This window comes from Elephas maximus, chromosome 3 (assembly GCF_024166365.1).
Source record: "Elephas maximus indicus isolate mEleMax1 chromosome 3, mEleMax1 primary haplotype, whole genome shotgun sequence".
NCBI classification, from domain to species: domain Eukaryota; kingdom Metazoa; phylum Chordata; class Mammalia; order Proboscidea; family Elephantidae; genus Elephas; species Elephas maximus.
The window spans coordinates 11,356,913-11,384,473 of NC_064821.1; the positions used below are offsets into that span (position 1 = coordinate 11,356,913).

The window sequence follows — 27,561 nt, forward strand, 5'->3', positions numbered from 1 at the left end:
GGGAGGATGACAGGGAGTGCCAGGTGACAAGCAGGCTGGTGTGCTGGCCCAGACAGGGTCATCGGGCTCAGACCGTAGTGCTGGCAGTGGGGGTGGAGATAAGGGGGTGGACTGAAGGGATGAGGCTTTGTTCCAGGTGGGACGGGGGACGTGGGGTAGGAGGCAAGAACAAACCCAGAAAATGTCACAGGCAGAAGGGTGGCAGCGGGATGGGGAGGAGGAACAATCTAGGAAGAAGAAGAGGTGTTCCTTTTAGACATCCACGTGAAGCTGCCCCAGAGAAATCAAAAGACTCACTTCTGGGCTCAGAGGAGAGATGGCAGGTGAAAGACTGGAAACTGCAGGTGTCCAGGGAGAAGGTTGAAGGCCAGGAGCAGCATTTCTGTCAGACTTCATCACTCCAACGTCTGCCAGGCCCACGGAAGAGAGAGTGTGTTGCCTTGGATCTGGATGTCAGATGGCCCCCCAGGCTGGGTGCTGACAGATTTCTCCATTCCCGAAGCCTCCCGAAGCCAAGCTACCGCTGCTGGGAAATGCCCTAAAGGTCACGAGGGTGGAAGTGAGAGAGAAGAGCCAACACCCCTTTTCACTGCTCTCCTGGGAGCAAGTGTTGCCCGTTCACCACAGGAGTGAGGCCTGCATCACACCTCAGGACCCTCTTTCGAGAGGTATCTGCACTGTATTTAGCTACAAGAGCATTTTTCCTTCCTTAGACACATGACTCAAAAGCTAAGGCTTATTTCAACACATTTATTTCCTTCTGAAACCACCCCAGCAGAGAGACCAGAATATTGAGTGTCTCCTGAGGGGTGGTGGCACCGGCTGTGGGTACACCATCACCACATAACACAACGAGGTGCTGGGTTCAGCTCTGGGTTCCTGCTTGGAGAAGGTCTGTGAAGCTGGGGCTTGCTAAGGCAGGGGAGGGTAGGGGTGGAGCTCCACCCCCACAACACACATTCTTGAGGTAAAACACCTTACATCTGGAATCTCATCATTCTTCACCACCCTGTGATACTGACACCAAAACCTGATAAAACAATAAACTAAAAAAAAAAAAAAAAAAAGCCCAAATACCAAACTAACCCCATTACAGACCTGTATCACTTATAAGTATCAATAGCCAAATAGTAAACAAAACTTTAGTGAACAGAATCCAGCATACTGGCCAAATTCATACCGTGACCAAATAGGATTTATACCAGTTCATTAGTAAATCCATTAATATCATATGTATTAACAGATTCAAGGAAATAACTCATTTGCTTACATACATAGTTGATGAAAATTGCCTCTGACAAAACTCCATAACCATCCTAAACAACCAAAAAACAAATCAGTGGCAATCAAGTCAATTCTGACTCCTGATGGCTCCATGTGCATAGCAGAACTGGGCTCCACAGGGTTTTTAACAGATGTGACATTTCAGAAGTAGATCATCACGCCTTCCTACCTAGTCCATCCTAGTCTGAAAGCTCCACAAAAACCTAGTCAGCATCACAGCAACACATGAACCACCAACGAGAGATAGTGACTGCATATGAGGTCCACTGGCCAGGAACTGAACCAGTGGAAGGCAAGAATTAGTTACCAGAACAGAAATTTATTTTCTCACAATTTCTTAGGCCCAAAGTCAAACTCAGGGTCTTGGCCACATCAACTCCTTTTGTGAGCCTCTATCCTAGTTTCTGGTGTTTGCCGATGATACCTGTCATTCTTTGGCTTGCAGACCATCTTCACATGGTATCTGTCTTCCCCAATTATTGGACTGGGACTCTCAATACCACAATGATGTTAAGTCTCCCTAAGTTAGTTTAAAAATTTAATGCAATCCCAATAAAAATATCTACAACTTTTTTTCGTGGAATTGGACAAGTCCATAATAAATTCATATTACAAAAAAAAAAAGGAAAAATAGCCAGAAAATCACTGGGGAGAAAAATAGAAGAGGGTAATAGCCACACTAGATATTAAAACATACTATAAAGTCTTTAACATATATTTGACAACGGACTTGTATCCAAAGTATACAAAGAAATCTACAAATTCAACAATTTAAAAAAGCAAACAACCCATTTACAAAATAGATCTGAAGATATACTTCACCAAAACATGATTATATGAAAAGATGCTCAGTGTCATATGTCATTAGGGAACTGAATATTAACAGTTGCTACTTTAAGCTTATTAGAATGGCTAACATTCAAAATATTGACAACATGAAATACTGGCAAGGAAGTGAACCAATAGAAATTCTCATTCATTGCTGGTGAGAATATAAGATGGTACAACCACATTGGAAAACTCGGGCATTTTCTTAGAAGTTAAACATAGGTTTATCATACAATCCAGCAATCACACTTACTTCAGACACAGAAGTGGAGGCAGTGAGCAATTAAGATGGCTGCCCAAAAGCTGACCTGCTAATTCAGACGTCGACATCCACTTTTGGTTGCCACACCAAAAACAGAATAATAGCCGAGACCTCAGGAACTGTGGTGACAAGGAACAAGGGACACTTCCTACAGCTGAGACCCAAGTAGAAACACTGGTATCCTTCTGCAGGACTTGGTTAGGCCCTGGGTTCAGACCAGGCTAGCAGTGACAGGATAGCCCAAAGTCCCATACACACAGGCCTGTCTAATCGAGATTGCTATGGGATACTATGTCTCCTCAGCAAATATGGGGATGTTCCTGTCAAATGAGCCACTGCAATGGATTGAACTGTGTTCCCCCAAAATACGTGTTGTAAATCCTAACCCCTATACACGTAGATGTTATCCCACTGGGAACGGGGTTTTGTTGTATTAATGAGGCCATACCAATGTATGGTGTGTCTTAAAACAACCATTTCAGAGATACACAAGGAGGAGATTAGGCACAGAAGAAAACACAGATGGGGGAAGGTAGATTCCACGCCATGTGAAGAATGCCAAAGAACTGAGGTACAGAAGATGAAAAGAGACAAGGACCTTCCCCCAGAGCAGAGACCCTTCCCCTAGAGCTCACACCCTAAACGCTGACCGCTAGCCTCTGAAACTATAAGAAAATAAATTTGTTTGTAAAAGCCACACACTTGTGCTATTTGTTATTGCAGTACTGACAAACTAGGAAAGCTACCCACCTGAACATTCCCCCTTGACGTCAGTGCCAAACAAAAGTACTACGAGACTGCATCAGAAATCGGCCTGTCCAGACTGCAACATAACTGGAATTATGGATTGCTGGTGGGAATACAAAATGGCACAGCCCCTTTAAAAACGGATTGGCAGTTTCTTATACAGTTAAACATATACCTATCCTATGACAACAATCCTACTTCCAGGGATATATGCAAGAAAAATGAAAACTGTAAGTTCACATAAAATCTGTTCAGGAATGTTTATATCAGCTTTATTCATAATACTGTAAATGCCAATGTCCTTCAATTGGAAAATACATAAACTATGATATCACCACACAATGGAATACTACACAGCAACTAAAAGAAACAAGCTATCAATACATCCATTAACTTGGATGACTTTCAAATGCATTATGCTATATGAAAGGAGTCAGAATCAAAAAGCTACACAGTGCATGGAATGTACAGGGCAGTTTCCAGGGATTCATGGCCAGGTGAAGAATTGACTAAAAAAGGGCAGCATTTTGGAGGGAAGAATGGTACCATTCTGTATTTTCATTTTACAACTTATGAGACTTCATGCATTTGTGAACTCAGGTTCCAAAAGTAAATTGTTTTTAAGTTTAAAAATATAGTAAAATTTTTCATAAGAAATGAATAATGAACATTAAAAAATTGAAAATTGGGAGGAAGAAAAATGAGAAATCAATCATAATCTCACTTTCAGGGGAAAATCCCTGTTAATGTTCTAGGATGGACTGTCTCTACAATCTACTCTGTTGGCATTTATAAAATGTACATTAATATGTAAATGTTTTACAAACTCATATCATTATACTATGATTGCTTCTCCTGTGATCCAAACACAAGGAAGGCCGAAAGGAAGTACACAAAAGATCAATAGTAATGAGAGTCTAAATAATTTTTGCTTTTCCACATACTTTTTATTTAAATTTTCCACAATGAGTACATACTGACTTATGCACAGAAAAAAATATGGAAACTTGAACGTTGTTTAAGGAAACATAATTCTCATCTATAGAGAAGGAATAACTAAATACCGTTCCACATTCCTTACTTTCAGAAGGTTTCTCTCCACTATGCCTTGTGTTCTGTGAGATATAGAGGTAGGAATAACAGTTTTCCCACATTCCTTATATTCTTGTCTCTTTGCACTGCAGTAAAGGACTGAGGAGTAAAAAAAGGTTCTCTAACATTCCTTAAATTAATAAGGCCTCCATCCACTGTGAGTTCTTATGTGTAAAGTGAGGGATGAGGAACAACTGAAGACTTTCCGACATATCTTACATTCATAAGGTTCCTGTGAGCTCTTATATGTTTAGTGAGGGATGAGGAACAACTGAAGACTTTTCCACATTCCTTGCATTCATAAGGTTTCTCTCCAGTGTGAACTCTTTTATGTGAAGTGAGGGCTGAGGACTGACTGAAGGCTTTCCCACATTCCTTACATTCATAAGGCTTCTCTCCAGTGTGAACTCTTACATGTGAAGTGAGGGTTGCGGACTGTCTAAAGGCTTTCCCACATTCCTTACATTCATAAGGCTTCTCTCCACTATGAGTTCTTCTATGTTTAGTTAGGGATGAGTAATCACTAAAGGCTTTCCCACATTCCTTACATTCATAAGGCTTCTCCCCACTGTGAGTTTTTTTATGTGAAGTGAGGTGTGAGGAACGACTAAAGGCTTTCCCACATTCCTTACATTCATAAGGCCTCTCCCCACTGTGAGTTCTTATATGTTTAGTGAGGGATGAGGAACAACTAAAGGCTTTCTCACATTCCTTACATTCGTAAGGCCTCTCTCCACTGTGAGTTCTTATATGTCTAGTAAGGGATGAGTAATCACTAAAGGCTTTCCTACATTCCTTACATGGATAAGGTCTCTCTCCATTATGAGTTCTTACATGGATAGTGAGGTGGGAGGACTGACTAAAGGTTTTCCCACATTCCTTACATTCATAAGGCCTTTCTCCACTATGAGTTCTTATATGTTCAGTGAGGGATGAGGAAAAAGTGAAGACCTTTCCACATTCCTTACATTTGTAAGGCTTCTCTCCAGTGTGAACTCTTTTATGTGAATTGAGTGCTGAGGACTGACTAAAAGCTTTCCCACATTCCTTACATTCATAAGGTTTCTCTCCAGTGTGAACTCTAATATGTGAAGTAAGTGTTGCGGACTGACTGAAGGCTTTCCCACATTCCTTACACTCATACGGCCTCTCTCCACTATGAGTTCTTCTATGTTGAGTGAGGGATGAAGAAAAACTGAAGACTTTCCCACATTCCTTACATTTGTAAGGCCTCTCTCCATTGTGAGATTTTATATGTGAAGTGAGGTGTGAAGAACAAATAAAGGCTTTCCCACATTCCTTACATTCATAAGGCCTCTCTCCACTGTGAGTTCTTAGATGTGTGGCAAGGGCTGAGGAATTACCAAAGACTTTTCCACAGTGCTTACACTCATAAGGCCTTTCTCCACTGTGAGGTCCTATATGTATAGTGGGGGATGAGGAACGACTGAAGGCTTTTCCACATTGTTTACATTCATAAGGCTTATCTCTGCTGTGAAATTTTTTACGTAAAAGGAGTGATGAGGGATAGGTTTTCCAATGTTCTTTACATTCATGCTTACAAGCTCTCTCATGTGTCTGAAAGGATGAGAAACTACAGAAATCTTCCCCACATTTGTTACATCCACAGGGTTTCTCTTCAGTAAGAGTTCTTACTGGAATACTTGGGTCAGAGGGACAACTGCAGGCTTCTTTACATTTCTTATATTGGTAAGTATTGTAACCAGAGTGAGATCTGGTATGATACTTAAATGATGAGTGATCGATAAAGGATTTTCCACACTCTTGGCATTCAGAAGAATTTACAATAGTAGGAGTTCTTTTGAACACAGCAAGATTTGGAATCCATCTGAAGGTTTTTCCACCTTGATTTTCTTCATTATTTTCAAAGAGGTTCTTTACAATATGCCTTCTGTTAAAAATAGGCAGTATGCTGTTAGAATTATGTTTGTTCCCATTTCACTATTACCAAAAACAATGAATGTTTATGGTTGTTGCCCTAAGTTGTCTCATATTTCACAGGTTAAATAATCTGGCAGAGAGGCTACCATTCATTATTGTCACAGTGTTTCCAAATCAGGAGGCTTTCTGATAATTGTGCACAAGTGAAATATATTTCAAATATTCAATATCTAACTCACATTTATGAAAATAATACATTGCAAAAATTCTGTGAACATAAAATTTTAGAACTAGTTAGATATATATATATAATTTTAATGCCATGACATTTTAAGATTTTCTCATGAGGCACTGCTCTGTCTCATGTGAATGACACTTACCTCGTATGTCTCCCCTGATTTTTATGCTGATCTTCAATGCCATGCAATTTGCAGATATCTCTTAACATGGAGAACCAGGTGTCATTCTTCATGAATTCCACTATTAGATATTTATTGGATAACTTTTTTCCATCATTGAGATCTTGAGAAACTGACCCAGTGATTGAAGTTGAGGTCCACAACATGAAACAAAAAGGAAAGAAATTATTAGCAGGAAAAAAGCAACTGTGAGCAAAGAAAGAATAACACATTTGGCTGTTTCAGGTTTTTGGAAACGGTCTAAAAGCAATTTTCTAGGAAACATTTCCATGAAGATTGAGAGTGACAGCAAAGTTGCAAACTGTTTCCAACTGGTTCAGTCACAGCCGTGAAAGCAAAACCAGAAAAGACTCAAATTTTTAAAATTTCAGTAAACTGGGATGATAACTGAAACAGTGAAAATTACAGGTCCAAACCCTAGAATGGGAGACTTGGAACAGGTATAATGAGCCTGATGTGGGAGACTGGATTACCGGCACAACCACAGAGAGTGACATACATTGAAAGCAGTGTCCTCGGCCACCATCTTTGAGACAAACACCATGGTTTCTGACTCTGCTCAAAATCCAAAGGGATTTGGTTGCCATGCAACACATATGCTGCCCCTGTTTTCTAAGAAGGAGATTAAGTTTCTACCAAGGCTTCGACCCATAATTTTTCCTGTTCTGCTTATCACCCTGGTTCACTGAAATTTAAAAAATTTGAGTCTGTTCCAGTTTCACTTCCTCAGCCATAACTGAACTAGGAAGAACCACTTCGAAGCCCTGGTGACAGTGACATAAATAGGGTGCAATTAAGAAAGTAAAGTACAAAGACATTGGACACATTGCACATGTAATGTGGAAATGCTCAATATGCATGGAAAAGGAAAAGGGCAAGATCTTTCTCCACAAACACAGGCATAAAAGGATTAAGGGAAGTAGGAAAAGTAAGCTCAGGCCTGTGAAGTTCAGTCTCCTCAACCAAAAAGAGACTTCTGCTAGCTTATTTATTCAAATCTAATTCACTCCATGCAGGGCTGGTACTTCAAACAATTCTTGCCTTCCTGGTGTTCCCCCACATAGTGGTTCTAGATGCCCTATATCCACCCTCAGATGTTCCTCATTTCTAGGAGAACGAATGAATATAGGTGACATGGCAACCACAAAGAAACGCAAATCATGAGGTTAAGACAGTGACCACCAACGAACATTTCCCTATACTGAGCCCATACTTTGACCTGCAGAGTCTCCGGAAATGGGCAGGTGTGAATTTATTTGCAGCAAAATAATCATGTCTAAATTGTAACAAACACAGTGAAACTCTTTCTAAGGTCCCAAACCATATGTCTGCTCTCTATGCCCTAAAGTAATGCCTGAAGTCAATTCATACACTTAAAACATTTAAAGAGCCTCAAAGCTTTTGCCAAGAAAATAAAAAGCCTGTTTAATATATAGAGGCTTATGTTCAGGGAAAGCTAGGACATTTAAGATCCACAGATCAAATGACTATGCCTGTCTTGTTTAACAATGCATTCCCACTCTGCAGCCCAAATGCAGGATCAAGGTTGACAAGTTTGATATATATGCTCACTAAACAATAAATTTAAAAAACGATACCATACTTACCTACTGAGGCCAGGTTTCTGAAGGTTTCTATCATCACGTCTTTGTACAGTTTCCTCTGAGCAAGATCCAGCAAAGTCCACTCTTCCTGGGTAAACTCCACAGCCACATCCTCAACAACTACTGAGCCCTAAAACACCCCACATATTCTGCTTCAGCAAGATACCATGTACTCCAATATGTGCAAAAGGATGGATAAGGCTGACAGTCTTGGGAAACTGAGAATTCATAGGGATCTGACACAAGGTTCTGCGTTGCACCAAGCTCTACTCTAGGGTTTAGACATCAGCCTTATTCTGTCACTGTCTAAATTCACTTCCTGACTGATTGCACCCTGTGTCATAGATTTAACAATACTTCTAACACTCCGGTATCTCTCTATGCTTTGTGACCAATTTTAGTCTTATCATTTCTATCTTTATCGACTAGAACACTCACAGCACACAGCAGAAATTAGAGAAATGCTCTACAAATTAAAGTTTTGTATGAACATTCAGATCAATTCCTTGTATAAAATCTTTTTTTTTTCATCTCTTTCCACAAGATCCACCAGAACTCTCAAAAACCATGAGCTACAGGGTGAAAGCAGGATGAGATATTAACAAGTGGGAAACACTGTAGAACTTGCAGCTTTTCCTTTTGGCTCTTGCCAGTCATGGGAGGTGCAGGTGCCCACACCAACAAACTGGTAACTAAGGCCCCAAGATGCTCGTATTTTCTTGAAGAATTCCATGTGATCAGGATGTAACAGGGCACCTACTGAAAGTAGAATATTATTTTTGAGAATTATTAATTTTTACATATCTGTCACCTGTTTTTCAATAATTCAGTAGTTGCACTGTTATCCTCTCCCCCCTTTCATGGGCTCATCAAGGGAACTGAAAAGTTAACTAGGGCTCAGTTGAGAGACATGAAAGATGAGAATCAAGATCTCCCTATAATTCCATAATTTGAGATTCAATGTTACTATATACCAATTATTAATGAACACTCCTCTCAGCAAACATACATCTAAACACCCATACAAACACACTTTAATGTTATAAGATGAAAAAGAGCCATATCTCTGCAAGACCCAGAAAGCATGCCCTTGTGTTTTGCTGACCATGAAAGAGGTTAAGATTCCCATTTATTAACAGGTGGGCAACATGATGAATGTAATCAACGTTACCAAATTACTGTTGAATTATCAAATGTTTTGTTGAATGTATTTTTTCTACACACACCAAAAAAAAAAAAATCATTTTGTAAATAAGTTAATGGAAGTACAGAGGGATTAGCTGTTAAATTAGCTGTTAAATTCTCTGTGAATTCCAGAAAACAGAGATTTACATACCAGCCTTCTATAGGCTGCACTCCAACGTTTTCTCACATTTGCAGCCCCTGAAAAGCACAGGGGCAAGACTACTCAAACTCTGACCATTGGCATTCCCTAAGCTGTAGGACTGGCCTCTGTGAAAAAGCATAGATCCATTGATTTCCTCATGTAGTGAGGAGAGAAAAAGCTGCTACACTACACTTTTGATGCTAAAAGTGGATTGAACAACAGAGCAGCTGTACAATAGGAAGGTTCCTCTTGTCAGGACACAGGGTGAAGTGAGCTGCCTAGATCATCTCCAATACATCCTGGTATAATGATGTCACAGCCAAAATGCAAAAGTCTCCTCCACTGCAGTAGGCCAGGTTGCATATTTTAAAACCATCAAAACCCCTAACATTTATTACTATATCAATAATAAAATGTTCCATTTATTAAGCAACTACCATACATGGAAGGTTTTGCAAAAAGTATGACCCTCTAGTTCATTTATTGCTCATAATGATTCTCTTAAGCAAATACACTTCAAACAGATCATACTTGAGGAAAGTTAAAGATAACTAATTAATCACACGCTCAACGTTGCACGACTGAAAACTTGCCGAGCCAGGATTACAATGCAGGACAATTCGCCTTTGAAGCCTAAATTCCTGACAATTACAGTTCTGTTCATGTGAATATAGTTTTGCTGTTATTCTCCAACAAAACCATGAATGATCCAGAGCCCTGCTGGGTGCTAGGGAGAGGAGGTAAAGGAAACATCCTACTCAATTTAACTCCTACTCCTGGCAAAGACCTGTGTCCCAAGAAACATTGCCTCCCTTCAGGCCTTTACCTCTGGCATCTTCACTTATTAAAATTGATTTAGGTAATACTGACATACAGCCTATTTCATTTGGGCAAAACAGACACAGAATGAACAAAACAGAAACATCTCTGGTTTCAAATAAAAATTACAAGGCATCCTAAAGACAAAAAACACAGCTTGAAGTGAAAAAGCAAGCATCAGAAACAGACTAAGATATTGCAGAGATTTTGAAACAATCAAATCAGAAATTCAAAACAACAATAATTAACATGCTAGGGGCTCTAATACATAAAGTATATAACATGCAGCAACAGATGGGTAACATAAGCAAACAGATGGAAAGTGTCAGACTCCAAAAGGAAGGCTAGAGAAAGAAAAAACAATGTAACAGAATGGGAAATCTGGCAATTATGAATGATGGTTGTACAACATGGTATCACTAAATTGTACACCCGTAAAATGTTGAATAGGTAAAATGTTTTATGAATTGGCAATTATAAAAAAAAAAAAGTTCTACAGAAAGAAAAAAAATGCTATGTATAAGAAACTCACATGAGAAAAGACAGAGCACTAGAGAATGAATAAATGAAGGTAAAATAAAATCTTTTATCTTACTTATTCTTAACTGGTCTAACAGTTAAACAATTTGTTCAAAATGATAATGGCAACAATATATTCTGTGATTACAACAACCCCATGTGATGGGGCAGAAATGCCCCATAAGGTTTTCTTGGCTGTAATCTTTACAGAAGCAGATCACTGTCAACCTTTCAGTTAGCAGCTGGGTGCTTAACCACTGCACCACCAGGCCTCCTTACAAACTTCATAACCTAAATGAAATGGACTAATTCCTTGGAAAACAATCTACCAAAACCTACACAAGCAGAAATAGATAATCTGAAAGTGCCTATATGTGCTAAATAATTAATAAGCAAAAACCTCACCAAACAGTAAGTACTGGGTAGAGATGGTTTCAGCGTTGAATTCTACCTTACCAAACATTTAAAGAAGAAACCATATCCATTCCCTATCTCTTACAGAAAATAAAAGTAAAGGGAATACTTTCAAGCCAATTTTATGAGACCAGCAAGACCAAAATGCCAAAACTAGACAAAGACATCACAAGAAAGAAAAAACATAGACAAATATCTCTCATGATCATAGATGCAAACCTCCCCAACGATATTAGAAAATTGACTCCAACAATGTATAATGCAAATTATACACTATGACCAAGTGGGAGGTATTCCAGGTATGCAAGGCTAAGTCAATATTAGAAAAATCCATTAATGTAATCCACTACATCAACAGGCTAAAGAAAAAAATTATATGAATCTATCAATATACGGAGAAAAAGCACTGGACAAAATCCAACACTGATTCATGATAAAAATTTCCAGCAAACTGGGAAAGGAATGTCCTCAAGTTGATAAAGAAATCTACAAAAACCTACAGCCAACATTATAATTCTAAGTTAGAAACTAGATCTTTTGCTGTTAAGCTCAGCAACAAACCAACAATGTCCCTGCTCGTCACTCTGGTTCAGTGTTGTACTAGAAGTCCTAGGTAATGCATCATGACAAGAAAAAGAAAGAAAAGGTATATATAGACTAGCAAAGAGAAAATAAAACTTTCCTCACAGATGATATGATTGTCTGTGTATAAAATCCCAAAGAATAAACAAAAAACCTCCTAAAACTAATAATCACTGATAACAAAGTTGCAGAAAAAAAGATAAATACACAAGTCAATTGCTTTCCTATATACACAAATAAAAAACAATTACAATTTGAAATTAAAATAGCATTTGTCATAGTTATCTAGTGTTGCTATAACAGAAATACCACAAGTGGATGGCTTTAACAAAGAGAAATTTATTTTCCCACAGCCTGGTAGGTTAGGCTAGACGACGGAAGGCTACAAGTCCAAATTCAGGGCCCCAAAGGAAGGCTTTCTCTCTGGGTCAGCTCTGGAGGCAGGTCCTTCTCACCAATCTTCCCCTGGACTAGGAGATTCTCCATGCAGGAATCCTGGGGCCAAAGGACACGCTCTGCTCCCTGCACTCCTTTCTTGGTGGCATGAGGTCCCCTTGTCTCTCTGCTCACTTCCCTTTTACATCCCAAAAGAAATTGACTCAAGACACAATCCAATCTTATAGATTGAGTCCTGTCTCATTAACATAACTGCTGCCTATCCCCCCTTCATTAACATCATAGAGGCAGGGTTTACAACACACAGGAAAATCACATCAGATGACAAAATGGTGGACAATCACACAATACTGGGAATCGTGGCCCAGCCAAATTGATACACACATTTTTGGAGGACACAAAGGAACCCATGACAGCATTTATATCAGCAATAAGAAAAAAAAAAAAAAAAAAACAGTATAAACCTACAAAAAATATGTAAAAAATGTGTATGAGGAAAACTACAAAATCTGATGAAAAAAATCAAAGAAGCTCTAAATTTATGAAGAGCAATTCCATGTTAATGGATAGGAAAACTCAAAATTGTTAAGACAGAAGTTAACTCATGAAGTTATTTTCTGGATATCAACAATGTTTTTCTAACAATGGTATGAAAAGAGCAAAACCTCAGACTAGTTAACACGATTGAAGAAGAACAAAAGGGGAAGTCTGATACCACACCACTGGAAGACTTACTCTAAAGCTATAGTATCAAGAATGCATGGTATTGGCAAAAGAACAGACAATTACATCAATGGAACGGAAGAGAGAGCTCAGAAACACACACACAACTATAGTCATCTGATCTTTGAAAAAGGATCAAATGCAATTCAATAAAGGAAAGACTATTCAATGAATGGTGCTGCAGCAACTGTACATCCACAAGCAAAGAATAAAGGAATCTAGACACAGACCTTACACCTTACATAAACATTAACTCAGACTGAATCCAAAACCTAAACGTCAATGCAAAACTATAAAACTCAGAAGATAACACAGGAGAAAACCTCAACGATGCGTTGGGTTTGGTGATGACATTTTAGATCCAACACTAAAATCATGTCCCACGGCAGAAAAAGCGGATGATGTGGAAATAAATGAACTGAAAACCTACGTGAACCCAAAAACCTGCACACAAATGTTTATAATAGCTTCATTTACAATCGCCAATATTGGAAGCAACCAAGAAGCCCTTCAATAAATGAATGGATAAACTGTGGTTATTCCACTCACTGGAATATTGTTGCTATTAGGTGTCATTGAGTCAGTTCTGATTCATAGTGAACCTATGTACAAGAGAATGAAACACTGATCCTGCACCGTCCTCACAATCGTTATTATGCTTGGGCCCATTTTTGCTGCCACTGTATCAGTCCATCTCGTTAAGGGTCTTCCTCTTTTTTGTTGTCTAGTTTATCAGGCATGATGTCCTTCTCCAGGGACTGGTCCCTCCAGACTGTTCTGGCTTTTAGATGCCATCAAGTCAGTTCCAAATCATAACAACCCTACCTACAACAGAATGAAACACTACTGGGTCCTGTACCCTCTTCACAATTGTAAGGTTTGAGCCCACTGTTGCAGCCACCGTGTCAATCCATCTTGTCTAAGGTCTTCCTATTTTTCTTTGATACTTTACTTTACCAATCATGATATCATTCTCTAGATACTGGTCCCTCCAGATAACATATCCAAAGAACATGAGATGCAGTCTTGCCATCCTTGCCTCTAAGGAACATTCTGGCTATACTTCCTCCCAGACAGATTTGTTCATTCTGGCAGTCCATGGTTGTCATGGATGGAATTATGTTCCCCCAAAAATGTGTGTATCAACTTGGTTAGGCCATGTGTGGTTGTCCTCCATTTTGTGATTGTAATTTTATGTTGAGAGGATCAGGGTGGGATTGTAACACCACTCTTACTTAGGTCACCTCCCTGATCCCTGGGGTGTGGCCTGCACCACCTTTTATCCCTCAGGAGATAAAAGGAAAGGGAAGCAAGCAGAGAGTTGGGGACCTCGTATCACCAAGAAAGCAGCACCAGAAGCAGAGCGAGTCCTTTGGACCGAGGGTCCCTGCGTCTGAGAAGCTCCTCGATCATGGGAAGATTGAGGACAAGGACCTTCTTCAAGAGCCAACAGAGCTAGAAAGCCTTGCCCTGGAGCTGACGCCTTGAATTTGGACTTCCAGCCTACTTTCAGTAAACCCTGAGGAAATAAATTTCTCTTTGTTAAAGCCATTCAACTGTGGTATTTCTGTTATGGCAGCACTAGATGACTAAGACAATGGTATATTCAGTATTCTTGGCCAAGACCATAATTCAAAGGCGTCAATTCATCTTCAGCCTTCCTTATTCACTGTCCAGCTTTCGCACGCACATGAGGCTACTGAAAACACCATGGCTTGGGTCAGGCGCACCTTAGTCCTTACAGTGACAGCTTTGCTTTTCAACACTTTAAAGAGGTCTTTTGCAGCAAGTTTGCTAAATGAAATGTGTCATGTGATTTCCTGACTGATGCTTCCATGGGCGTTGACTGTGGATCCAAGTAAAATAAAATCCTTGACAAATTCAATCTTTTCTCCATTTATCATGATGTTGATTGTTGATCCAGTTGTGAGGATTTTTGTTTTCTTTATCCTGAAGTGTAATCCACACTGAAGGCTGTAGTCTTTACCTTCATCAGTAAGTGCTTCAAGTCCTCTACACTTTCAGCAAGCAAGGTTGTGTCATATGCACATGGCAGGTTATTAATGAGTCTTCCTCCAAACCTGATGCTGCGTTCTTCTTCATATAGTCCGGCTTTGGGAATCATTTGCTCAGAATACAGATTAAATAAGTATGGGAAAGGATACAACCCTGGCTCACACTTTCCTGATTTTAAACCACTCAGTATCCCCTTGTTCTGTTCTAACAACTGCCTCTTTGTCTATGTACAGGTTCCTCATGAACACAGTTACACATTCTGGAATTCCCATTCTTTGCAATGTTATCCATAATTTGTTATGATCCACACAGTTGAATGCGTGTGCATAGTCAATAAAACACAGGTAAACATCTTTCTGGTATTCTTTGCTTTCAGCCAAGATCCATCGGACATCAACAATGATATCCCCTGTTTCATGTTCTCTTCTGAATCTGGCTTGAATTTCTGGCAGTTCCCTGTTGATGTGCTGCCCCAACTGTTTTTTAAAATATCTTCAGCAAAATTTTATTTGTGTGTGATTTTAATGACATTGTTTGATAATTTCTGCATTCGGTTGGATCACCTTTCTTTGGAATGGCCATAAATATGGATCTCTTCCAGTCAGTTGGCCAGGTAGCTGTCTTTCAAATTTCTTGGTATAGACAAATGAGCACTTTCAGCACTGCATCCACTTTTAGAAATGTCTCAATTGGTATTCTGTCAATTCCTGAAGCCTTGTTTTTCGCCAGTGCCTTCAGAGCAGCTTGGACTTCTTCCTTCAGTACTATGAGTCCTTGATCATACGCTACGTCCTGAAATGGTTGAACATTGACCAATCCTTTCTGGTACACTGACTGTGTATTCCTTCCATCTTCTTTTGACGCTTTCTGCATAGTTTAATATTTTCCCCATAGAATCCTTCAATATTGCAACTCAAGGCTTGAATCTTTTCTTCAATTTTTTTAGCTTGAGAAATGCCAATTTTGCTCTTTCCTCCCTTTTGGTTTTCTATCACCACTATAATACTTTTTCTTCTTGAGCTGCCCTTTGAAATCTTCTATTCAGCTCTCTTCATCATTTCTTCCATTCACTTTAGCTACATTATGTTCAAAAGCAAGCTTCAGAGTCTCTTCTTTCCTGTCTTTTCAATGACCTCTTCCTTTCGTCATGTATGATGTCCTTCCACTATTCATCTGGTCTTTGGTCATTAGTGTTGAATGAGTCAAATTTATTCTTGTGATGCTCTCTAAATTCAGGTGGGATATACTTAAGGTAGTACTTTGGCTCTCATGGACTTGTTTTAATTTTCTTCAACTTCAACTTGATCTTGCATATGAGCAATTAATGGTCTATTCAACAGTCGGTCCCTGGTTTGTTCGTACTGATGATATCGAGCTTTCCCATCATTTCTTTCCACAGACGTAGTCGATCTGATTTCAGTGTATTCCATCTGCCAAGCTCCATGTGTATAGGTGCCATTTGTTGTTGTTGTTGTTAGGCACCATCAAGTCGGTTCCAACTCATAGCAACCCTATGCACAACAGAATGAAACACTGCCCGGTCCTACGCCATTCTTACAATCGTTGTTATGCTTGAGCTCATTGTTGCAGCCAGTGTCAATCCACCTCGTTGAGGGTCTTCCTCTTTTCCACTGACCCTGTACTCTGCCACACATGATGTCCTTCTCCAGGGACTGATCCCTCCTGACAACATGTCCAAAGTATGTAAGACACGGTCTCGCCATCCTTGCCTCTAAGGAGCATTCTGGCCGCACTTCTTCCAAGACAGATTTCTTCATTCTTTTGGCAGTCCATGGTATATTCAATATTCTTCGCCAACACCACAATTCAAAGGCGTCAACTCTTCTTCGGTCTTCCTTATTCATTGTCCAGCTTTCACATTCATATGATGCGATTGAAAATACCATGGCTTGGGTCAGGCACACCTCAGTCTTCAGGGTGACATCTTTGTTCTTCAACACTTTGAAGAGGTTCTTTGCAGCAGATTTGCCCAATGCAACGTGTCTTTTGATTTCTTGACTGCTGCTTCCATGGCTGTTGATTGTGGATCCAAGTAAAATGAAATCCTTGACAACTTCAATCTTTTCTCCGTTTATCATGATGTTGCTCATTGGTTCAGTTGTGAGGATTTTTGTTTTCTTTATGTTGAGGTGTAATCCATACTGAAGGCTGTGGCCTTTGATCTTCATTAGTAAGTGTTTACATTCGTGAAAAAAGTATTTGCAGTGAAGGAGTCGTTAGCCTTGCAAAATTCTATCATGGGATCTCTGGCATCGTTTCTATCACCAAGGACACATTTTCCAACCACTGTTCCCTCTTCTTTGTTTCCAACTTTCACATTCCAATCACCAGTAATTATGAATAAAAAGAAATAAGGTATCAAGTCATAAAAAGACATGGTAGAAGCTAAAATGAATATTGCTAAGTAAAAGAAGCCAATCTGAAAAAGCTACATACTATATCATTCCAACTATATAACGTTCTGGAAAAGGTAAAAGATCTTGTTGTTAGGTGCCATAGAGTCAGTTCTGACTTATAGTGACTCTGTGTACAATAGAATGGTCCTGCACCATCCTCACAATTGTTGCTATGTTTAAGCCCATTGTTGCAGTCACCATGTCAGTCCATCCTCATTGAGGGTCTTCTTCTTTTATGCTGAACTTCTACTTTACCAAGTATGAAGACTTTCTCCAGGGACTGGTCCCATCTGATAACACGTCCAAAGTTCGTAAGACAAAGTCTCGCCACCCTCACTTCTAAGAAGCATTCTGGCTGTACTTCTTCCAAAACAGATTTTTTTGTTCTGGCAGTCCATGGTATTATTCAATATTCTTCATCAACACCTTAGCTCAAATGCATCAATTCTTCGATCTTCCTTATTCAATTTCCAGCTTTTGCATCTGAGGCAACTGAAAATATCATGGCCTGGGTCAGATGCATCTTAGTCCTCAAGGTGACATCTCTGCTTTTTAACATTTTAAAGAGGTCTTTTGCAGCAGATTTGCCCAATGCAATAAGTCGTTTGACTTCTTGACAGCTGCTTCCATGGGTGTTGATTGTGGATCCACATAATATGAAATCTTTGACAACTTCAATAATTTCTCCATTTATCATGATGTTGCTTATTGGTCCAGTTGTGAGGACTTTTGTTTCCTTTATGTTAAGATATAATTCATATTGATTACACATTAATAGTGTGGCCCAATTGCATTAAGTGAACAAAAAGAGTGTACTCTAATGTAAACTATGTCCTTTAGTTAATAATAATGTATCAATTATTGGTTTATCAGTCATAAGAAATGTAGGACACTAATGCATGCTGTTATGAAAGGGAAAACTGAAGGTAAAAGCAGTAGGAAGTAGCGGGTATATGGAAACTCTGTGCTTTCCACACAATTCTTCTGTAATCCTAAAACTGCTCTAAAATATAAAATCTATAAGATAGGCCATCTCAAAGATCTAGGTCCCCCAGCTTTGCCCTACATTTTCTTCTATGATTTTATGGTTTTAGTTTTCAGATTTAGGTCCTTAATCCATTTTGAATTGGTTTTTGTGTATGCCGTAAGGTTTGGATCTTGGCTCATTCCCTTGCATGTGCATATCCAATTTTTCCAGGACCACTGATTAAAGAGACTCCCCTTTCCCTATTGGATGGATTTAGCATCTTTGTTGGAAATCAGTTGATCACAGGTGTTTGGATTTATTTCTGGGGTCTGAATTCTATTCCATTGGTCTATGTGTCTACCATATACCAGTATCAGGCTGTTTTAATTACAGTAGTTTTATAGTATATTTTGAAGTCAGGAACTCTGAGTCACACTACTTTATTCTTCCTCTTTAGGATTGCTTTAGCTATTCAGGGTCCCTTACCTGTCCAAATAAATTTGAGGATTGGCTTTTCCATTTCTGTGAAGAAGGGTATTGGACTTCTGATGGAGATTGAACTAAATTTATAGATTGCTTTGGGTAGTATTATCTTAACTAGATTAAGCCATCCAATCCATGAACATAGAATATCCTCACACGTATTCAGTTCCTCGTAGATTTCTTTTAGCAAAGTCTTATTGTTTTCTGTATAGAGGTCTTTTACCTTCCTGGGTAAATTTATTGCTAGGTATTTTATTCTTTTAGATACTATTGTAAAAGGTAATGTTTCCTTAATTTCCTTTTCCTCTTGTACATTGTAGGAATCATACCATCTGCAAAAAGGGATAATTTTGCTTCTTTCTTCCCAGTTTGGATACCTTTTTTTTTTTCCTCCTCTAATTGCTCTGGCTAGGACTTCCAAAATGATGCTGAACAGTAGTGGTGAGTGGGCATTCCTGTCTTGTTCCTGTTCTTAATGGGACCACTCTCAGTCTTTCTCCATTGAGTAAGTTAGCTTTCAGTTTTTCATAAATGTCCTTTATTATATTGAGGAATTTCTCTTCTATTCCTATCTTGAGTATTTTATCACAAAATGGTGTTAAGCTATTAAAAAAAATGCAAATCAAAACCATGAGATACCATGTCACCCCCACTGGAATGGCAATGATCAGGAAAATGAAAAGCATTAGGTGTTGGTAAGGTTGGGGAGAAACAAGAACCCTCATGCATTACTAGTGGGATTGTAAGCTGGTACAACCATTGTGGAAAACAGTTTGGTGGTTCCTCAAAAAGTTGAACGTGGAACTATTATAAAACCCAGTAATTCCACTCTTAGGCATATACACAAAAGACCTGAAAGCATCAACGTGAACAGACCCATGTACACCAATGTTCACTGCAGCACTATTCAAAACAGTCAGAGTGGAAACAAGTGAATGGTCCATCAACTGATGAATGGATAAACAAATTGTGGTATATACACACCAAAAAAAAGAAACCAAACCCAGTGCCGTCGAGTCGGTTCCGACTCATAGCAACCCTATAGGACAGAGTAGAACTGCTCCACAGGGTTTCCAAGGAGTGCCTGGCAGATTCGAACTGCCAACCCTTTGGTTAGCAGCCGTAGCACTTAACCACTACACCACACATACAATGGAATATTAGTCAGTCATAAAGAGGAATGAAGTCCTGATGCATGGATGAACTTAGAGGACATTATGCTGAGCAAAATAAGTCAGATATAAAAGGACAAATGTTACATGAAATCACTTACATGAAGTAAGCAGTTATACAGAAACCATAAGTAATTACTAGTTACCAGGCAGGAGGGAGAAAGTAAGTGGAGTTGTTTGCTTTGAATGTACTGAATGTATGTTAACGGTGGTGGGATAATACACAAAAAGAGAGTGAGAATATGACGGCACAATTTGAGGAATGTAATCAATGTTACTTATGTGCACATGTACAAATGGGAATAATGCATGTTTTGGTGTGTGCGCAGGGTAGACCCTGAATTATGACGTGTTCTAGTAATGATGAACCGCACTTACAGGACTGTGCTTTTTTTTGGTACGTCTTATCGTTAGTAGTACACACAATGTTGCAACACATAATTTGCTAAGCTTATTACTCTCTGATGTTCACTTGCAGATGTTCAATGATATGATTTATAAGGACACTGATCATGAGGCAATAATAATAAAAACTTAAAAGAAAAAAAAATCAGGTGTTGAACTTATATCAGAACCAACTCACAACAGAGCCATCAGAATGGAACCCCAATGTGAGTCTCGAACTACCAATATATTTCTACTAAAAAAAAAAAAAAAGACTCGATGGCACTGGGATTGCCAATTCATGAAAATAAAAGTGGTTTCAGTGCAAAAAGAGACTAACAACAAAGGGAAGAGAATTCGGCTCACAGGCAACCCATGTCTTTATGGGAACATAATGTACAACAAAGTTAACTTCAAAAATGATTAAGGACAAACAGCTTACTAAATAGTGTCAGTACTATACACAGAGAAAAATAAAACCAAATTCTACCTATCAAAAAAAATAAAAATATTTGTTGGGTTAAATCTATTCATTAGAAAACGAAAATGAATGAATAGAAAATCAGGTATGTTACTATTATAAGAACTCTAGAAAAAGTCAAATCAGAGAAGAAAAAACTCTTTGATGGTTACGAAGGTGGGGAGGGAGGGAGGGGGTATTCACTACTTAGATAGTAGACGAACTATTTTAGGTGAAGGGAAAAACAACACACAATACAGAAGAGGTCAATACAACTGGACTAAACCAAAAGCAAAGAAGTTTCCTGAATACAACCGAACGCTTCAAAGGCCAGAGTAGCAGGGATAGGGGTCTGGGGACTATGGTTTCGGGGGACATCTAGGTCAACTGTCATAACAAAATGCATTAAGAAAACGTTCTGCATCCCACTTTAGTGAGAGGCGACTGGGGTCTTAAACACTAGCAAGTGGCCATCTAAACCCAAAAATTGGTCTCAACCCACCTGGAGCAAAGGAGAATGAAGAACACCAAAGACATACAGTAAAGATGAGCCCAACAGACAGAAAGGGCCACATAAACCAGAGACTACATCAGCCTGAGACCAGAAGAACTAGATGGTGCCCAGCTACCAATGATCACTGCCCTGACAGGGAACACAACAGGGAATCCCTGATGGAGCAGGACAGCAGTGGGATGCAGACCTCAAATTCTCGTAAAAAGACCAGGCTTAATGATCTGACCGATACTAGAAGGACCCTGGAGGTCATGTTCCTGGACCCCTTGTTAGCCCAAGACTGGAACCATTCCCAAAGTCAACTCTTCAGACAGGGATTGGACTGGACTATAAGATAGATAATGATATTGGTGAGGAGTGAGCTTCTTGGCTCAAGTAGACACCAGACTATGTGGGCAGCTCCTGTCTGGAGGCGAGATGAGAAGGAAGAGGGGGACAGGAGCTGGTTGAATGGACACAGGGACTACAGGGAGGAGAGGAGAAATGTGCTGTCTCATTAGGGGGAGAGCAGCTAGGAGTAGATGGCAAGGTGTGTATAACTTTTTGTATGACAGACTTGATTTGTAAAATTTCACTTAAAGCGCAATAAACACTTTTAAAAAAAGAAATCAGGTAAGTTAAAATATGTAAGACACTCTTCTATGTAATTGGAACACATCAGTGAAAAACTCAAAGATCTCTAAGAGTTGGTGAGTCAGCAATCAGCAACCTAACATTCAATTATATCTCTTATGTAAAGGTAATAAGTACAACTGAAAAATAAAAAAGGAGAACAGAATTCAGAGTATTGACAGTGGTTACAATGCAAGTAGTGGTATTAATTAGGGCATTCAGAGTCACCTTCATTGAAAAGATCTAAGCTAAAACTTGAGGGATGGAATAGCTGAGAAGAGATTGTTCCAGGAAGAAGAAACAGCCAGAACACAGGTGGGAAGGTGGGAGTGTGTCTTGTATGTTTTAGGGAGAGCCAAAGGCCAGCACAATTAGAGCAGAGAAAGATGCAGGAGAATAACAGAAGAGGAATTTGGAGAGGTGACTGGGTTCAGTTGGTTATCATGTTCTGGGAGAACTTTGTGGCCGCTGAAAAGGCTCTGGCTTTTAATCTGAGGGAAATGCAGAGCAATTTTACGCTTCTGAGCAATGGAGGAAACTGACATGACATCTCTTAAAGAACCTGTGTGTAGGGGGCAAATGTAAAAGCCGAAAGATACGTTAGAAGGTTACAGCCATAATCAGATAAGAAACAATGGTTGAGGCTGTGGCGGTAGCAGTAAAAGTGGTGTGTGTACGGGATGGTCCTAGGCTTTTAAGGTAGAGGCAACAAAATCTCCTGATGGACTCGATATTGGGGTGTTAGAGAAAGAGGTGAAAAGGGTAAGCCTAAGATTTTTTTCCCATGAAAACCAGAAGAGTGTCATGCCATTAACTTGGACGTGGAAGCCTGCAATGGGAGTGTAATTTATGGCAGGAATGCAGAGGTAACTTGGAGATTGTTAAGACAAAATGAGGATAAGCCATCCAAGAGAGGAAGACATATAAAAACGAAAGTCTTTAAAAGAATTGTTTATAATGGAAAAGATTAGTCTCTTCAACACATGGTGCTGGGACCACTGGGTTTCTCTAGGTAAAAGAAAGAAATTGGATCCCTACCTCACAGGACATACAAAATTTAATTCAAAATAGATCACGGACCTAAATATAAGAGCAAAACCCATGAAAGTGTTGTGTATAATAGCTGCAAAATGGAAGCTTCCCAACCATCTTCAAGAAATAGAATTGTTAAGTTATTATATTCATATAAGAGAATACTACTAACAACATGAATGGGCCATGGAAGACTCTTCCTAATGCAAATTTAAAGAATTGACATAAAAAGTATATAGAGTATTATTCTATTAGTTTTACAATATAGGTAATTGTAGAAGAAAATCAAAGTAAGATATTATCTCATACCCTTTACAAGGGTAAAAATTAGATCATCTCCATGGTTGTCAAGCACATGGAATAAACAAAACACACATCCATACTTCATGGGACGTAAAATTTGTAAAACACATCAGCATTTCCTAGAAAATTTGGACATAGCTATGATCTGCCCCATTAGGCATCTGTCAGTTTGTGATACTGTGGCAGTAAAGGGCTGAATAGGATTTCAAAGGGCAGCTCGAGAAGACGAAGTAAAGTACTATAATGACATGTGCAAAGACCTAGAGTTAGAAAACCAAAAGGGAAGAACACGCTTGGCATTTCTCAAGCTGAAAGAAATGAAGAAAATATTCAAGCCTTGAGTTGCAATTCTGAAGAATTCTATGGGGAAAATACTGAACAACACAGGTGCATCAAAAGGAAGGCATGCACAGAGTCACTGTACCAAAAAAGAATTGGTCATCATTTGACCATTTCAGGAGGCACCATATGTATCAGGAACAGATGAAGAGGTCTAAGCTGCGCTGAAGTCATTGGCAATAAACGATGTTCCAGTAATTGACAGAATACCAATTGAGATGTTTCAACAAACAGATGCAGCGCTGGAGGTGCGCACTCATCTATGCCAAGAAATTTGGAAAACAGCTACCTGGCCAACTGACTGGAAGAGATCCCTATTTATGGCCATTCTAAAGAAAAGTGATTCAACAGAATGAGGAAATTATCAAACACTAACTTAATATTACACAAAGTAAAATTTTGCTAAAAATAAATCAAAACCGGTTGCAGCAGTACATTGACAGGGAACTGGCAGAAATTCAAGCCAGAACGAGTGGTATCACTGCTGAGGTCAGATGGATCTTGGCTAAAAGCAGACAACACCAGAAAGGTGTTCACTTGTGTTTTACTGCCTATGCAAACCGACTCAACTATGTGGAGCATAAGAAATTATGGATAACATTGTGAAGAATGGGAATTCCAGAGTGCGGAACCTGTACACAGTCCAATCAACGTCCACATGGCAGCAGCAGTCAAGAAACCAGATGATGTATTGCCTTGTGCAAATCTGCAGCAAAAAAACCTCTTTAAAATGTTAAAAAGCAAAAATGTCACTTTTAGGACTAAGATGCACCCAGCCCAAGTCATGACATTTTCAATCACCTCATACACATGCAAAAACTGGACAATGGATAAAGCAGACCAAAGAAGAATTGATGCTTTTCAATGATGGTGTGGCCGAAGAATATTGAATATTCCATGGACGGCCAGAAGAATGAAGAGGTCTGTCTTAGAAGAAGTACAGCCAGAGCGCTCCTTGGAAGCAAGCATAGCAAGACTTGTCTTAGGTACTCTGGCCATGTTCTCAGGAAGAACTAGTCCGTGGAGAAGGACATCATGCTTGGTAAAGTGGAGGGTCCGTGAAGAAGAGGAAGACCCTTGATGAGGTGGACTGACACAGTGGCTGCAACAATGGGCTCAAACAGCAAAGATTGTGAGGATGGCACAGGACCGGGCAGTGTTTCGTTCTGTTGTGTACAGGGTCGCTATGCACTGCAGCTGACTTGACTGCACCTAACAACAAGTTGTCACCAGGCAGGAGGAGAGGAGATCAGGGTGGGACACACTGGGAGGCCACAAAAACTGACCAAGATCTATTTATTGTCAGAAATGGAGAGTACCGCTATTTAAACTACACATGAAAATTTTATGCACACCTTGTTTATGATATAGTTCACAATAAAAAAGTTTAAAGCATTATTTAAAACTTGAAACAAATGTAATTTGCGTGTATTAATTTCACAAAGTCATGTGAAAACCCCTTCATTTTAATTTAACTTCTTTAGTTCAGAAGAACTATTACACCTTAACTCTGGATACCTGGGTTTTAGACATTTACATTTCTTTTCACTAGATCGAGCTTTGTAAAAGTGAAATACTGGAAACAATCAAAGCGTCCCTTCACGGCGATATAGTTAAAAACAACAACAACACTTAAGATCAACTCTGCAGGATCACGGACTTTTTTTAAGAATTTAGATTTAAGGTCTCTATGAATCGACTCGACGGCAGTGGGTTTTTTTTTTTTATGTATTTTTTGGAGGTCCCTGGGTGGCACAAATATTTTGCCCTGGATTACTAACCAAAAGGTTGTTTGTTTGAACCCACCCAGTAGTGCAATAGAAGACAGACCTGGAAATCACCTTCCCTAAAAATTAAAGCCAAGAAAATCCTATGGAGCTCAGTTACAGTGTGTAACAAATGGGGTCGCCATGAGGTCAGAATTGAATCATACAGGTTTGGGTTTTTTGTTTATTCACATTTTTATATTGTTATAGTTATGAACAGAGACCTTGGCGGTGCAAATGCTTCAGCACTGGACTACTAACCAAAAGGTTGGTGATTCAAATTCAACCAGAGGCACCTTGGAAGAAAGGCCTGGCATTCTCCTCCCGGAAGATCACAGCTTTGAAAACCATGGGGAATGCAGTTGTACTCTGCACATCTGGTGTCGCCATTGTTATGAATAGATCTCCAGGATAATCCGTTAATTAAAGAACAAGCATAAAGTCCATGCTACCTTTTATGTAACAAAGGAGGGTAAATAAAAGTGTCTATGTATATTTGCTTGCTTTTACACACACCCTGGCAAGATGCCTCACAAAGCAATAAAGCTGATTATCTAAAGGGAGCTGGTGGAAGAGGAATAGGCTGGATGCGGACAAGAGTAGGAGTAAGTCTTCGTAAAGCACACTTTTAAAGTTCATATTGAGTTTTGAACTTTGAAGATGTTAGCTATTGTAAAAGCATAATCTAAGCGAACTAAATTTACTTTTAAATATGACAGAAATCAAATGACATTTAACGTCTTTACTAGGAATTGCCATTTGTAATTACGAAACCATTTAAATGTGATCATTTGAGTCTCTTATTAAATGGTCCAATATGACATTTGTGCAAATCATAAAAATGTAAACTAGAGCTCTCTTTCTGAACACAGTGACCAGGGACATCAGAGTCTACACATCCATTTTACCTTAGTCGGGAGGGTGTTTCTAAAATGACTGATATATTTAACACATTAGGGGTTCTGGTGTGACGTGTTAAATATAACAGGTATCTTTAAGGGCCCTCTCAAGATTTCAGTGAGCTTTAGAATAACTTTTATAAAATCAGTTAAAACGGGCATTCCTCTGTGTTTGAGAAGTTTTATGTCCATTAAACTGAAAAAATCTCCGTAGTAAACCACAAATGATCTAGACATTTTCTTCCAGTGGTGGAAACTCTAAATCCAAGAACTTAAATACACACATCTCATATGTTGAGATTCTCTGGCAAGAAAAAATAATTTTAGATTCTAATTCAAGACTGTGGAGAGCAGTCAAAAACCACAGAGATTTAATACCATCTTCTAGGTACAGGGAGCCCTGGGGGTGCAGTGATTAAAGCGCTCAGCTGCTAACTGAAAGGTCCGCAATTCAAACCCACCAGCTACTCCATGGGAGAAAGACATGGCAGTCTACTTCCGTAAAGACTACAGCCTTTGAAATGCTATGGGGCAATTCCACTCTGTCTTTACAGGGTCACTATAAGTCTGAACTGACTCAACAGCAAGGTGCTTGGTTTGGTGTTTTGGCTAAGCACAGGTAGGCATGAAGGCAAGGACCTACACTGGGGATTCATTGTTCTCACTCATCTGAGAAGCTCAAGGCAAAAGCATTCCCCACTGGAAAAGGATGGGTCTGGAGACCCCAAACAGCGTCCAGCTGGATTCACTCTCCCCAGTATCATTCCTTTGGCGACAATGTCATAAGAGCGCCAGATACCATCCAGGGCCCCATAAAAAGGTCAGGGCCTACCTGTAGGTACTATCCCCACCTCCTTCTTTACCCATCACACAGAGTGAGAGCTGGAGCTATAGCATTAGAACTGTGCTGGAAAGCCTGCAGTGCCTGAGGAAGCCAAGAACGGTTTTCAGTGATGGGCCAAGGATGGCCTGGGAGGGCCTGGGGCTCAGCCTCCTCAGCCAGAGCTGCTCTATCCGCAGGCTCTGGTCAGTAGATCCTGCATTAGCACAGGGTACCAAGGACCAGGGTAGTGATGTTATTGCCCCATGGTGCCAGCTACAAGAGTCACATAAGGAAGGTGGCCCCTGGCACCCAATCCTTGAAAAACCACAGAGGAAGGGCCCAGTGACAGTGGAGCAGGGCTTAGGATGCCTCCCAGGGCCAGTCCCTTGGCCTCCTGTGCCACCTTTTTACATCACTGAGGAACCACAGGGGCCAGAGCACACAGCTGGTCCCCGA

General features: G+C 39.6%; 1 protein-coding gene across 2 annotated transcripts in view; it reads right to left on the bottom strand.

Moving 5' to 3' along the window:
* Positions 1-346: 346 nt before the first annotated feature.
* Positions 347-27,561, bottom strand: part of LOC126072029 (zinc finger protein 883-like) — a 43,884-nt gene continuing 16,669 nt past the window's right edge. The window contains exons 3-5 of one of the 2 annotated variants that reach the window (XR_007516449.1): positions 6,496-8,897; positions 3,125-3,224; positions 347-538 (exon numbers count right to left, since the gene is read on the bottom strand). Coding sequence is in view for 1 of the 2 variants with exons in the window: in XM_049876619.1 (XP_049732576.1) it covers positions 4,379-6,125; positions 6,496-6,646; positions 8,142-8,268 (2,025 nt within the window). In the remaining variant the exon portion in view is untranslated. Of the gene's footprint in view, positions 539-3,124; positions 3,225-3,901; positions 6,126-6,495; positions 8,898-27,561 lie in introns of those variants that run through there. The other variant, XM_049876619.1, reaches the window with a different exon arrangement.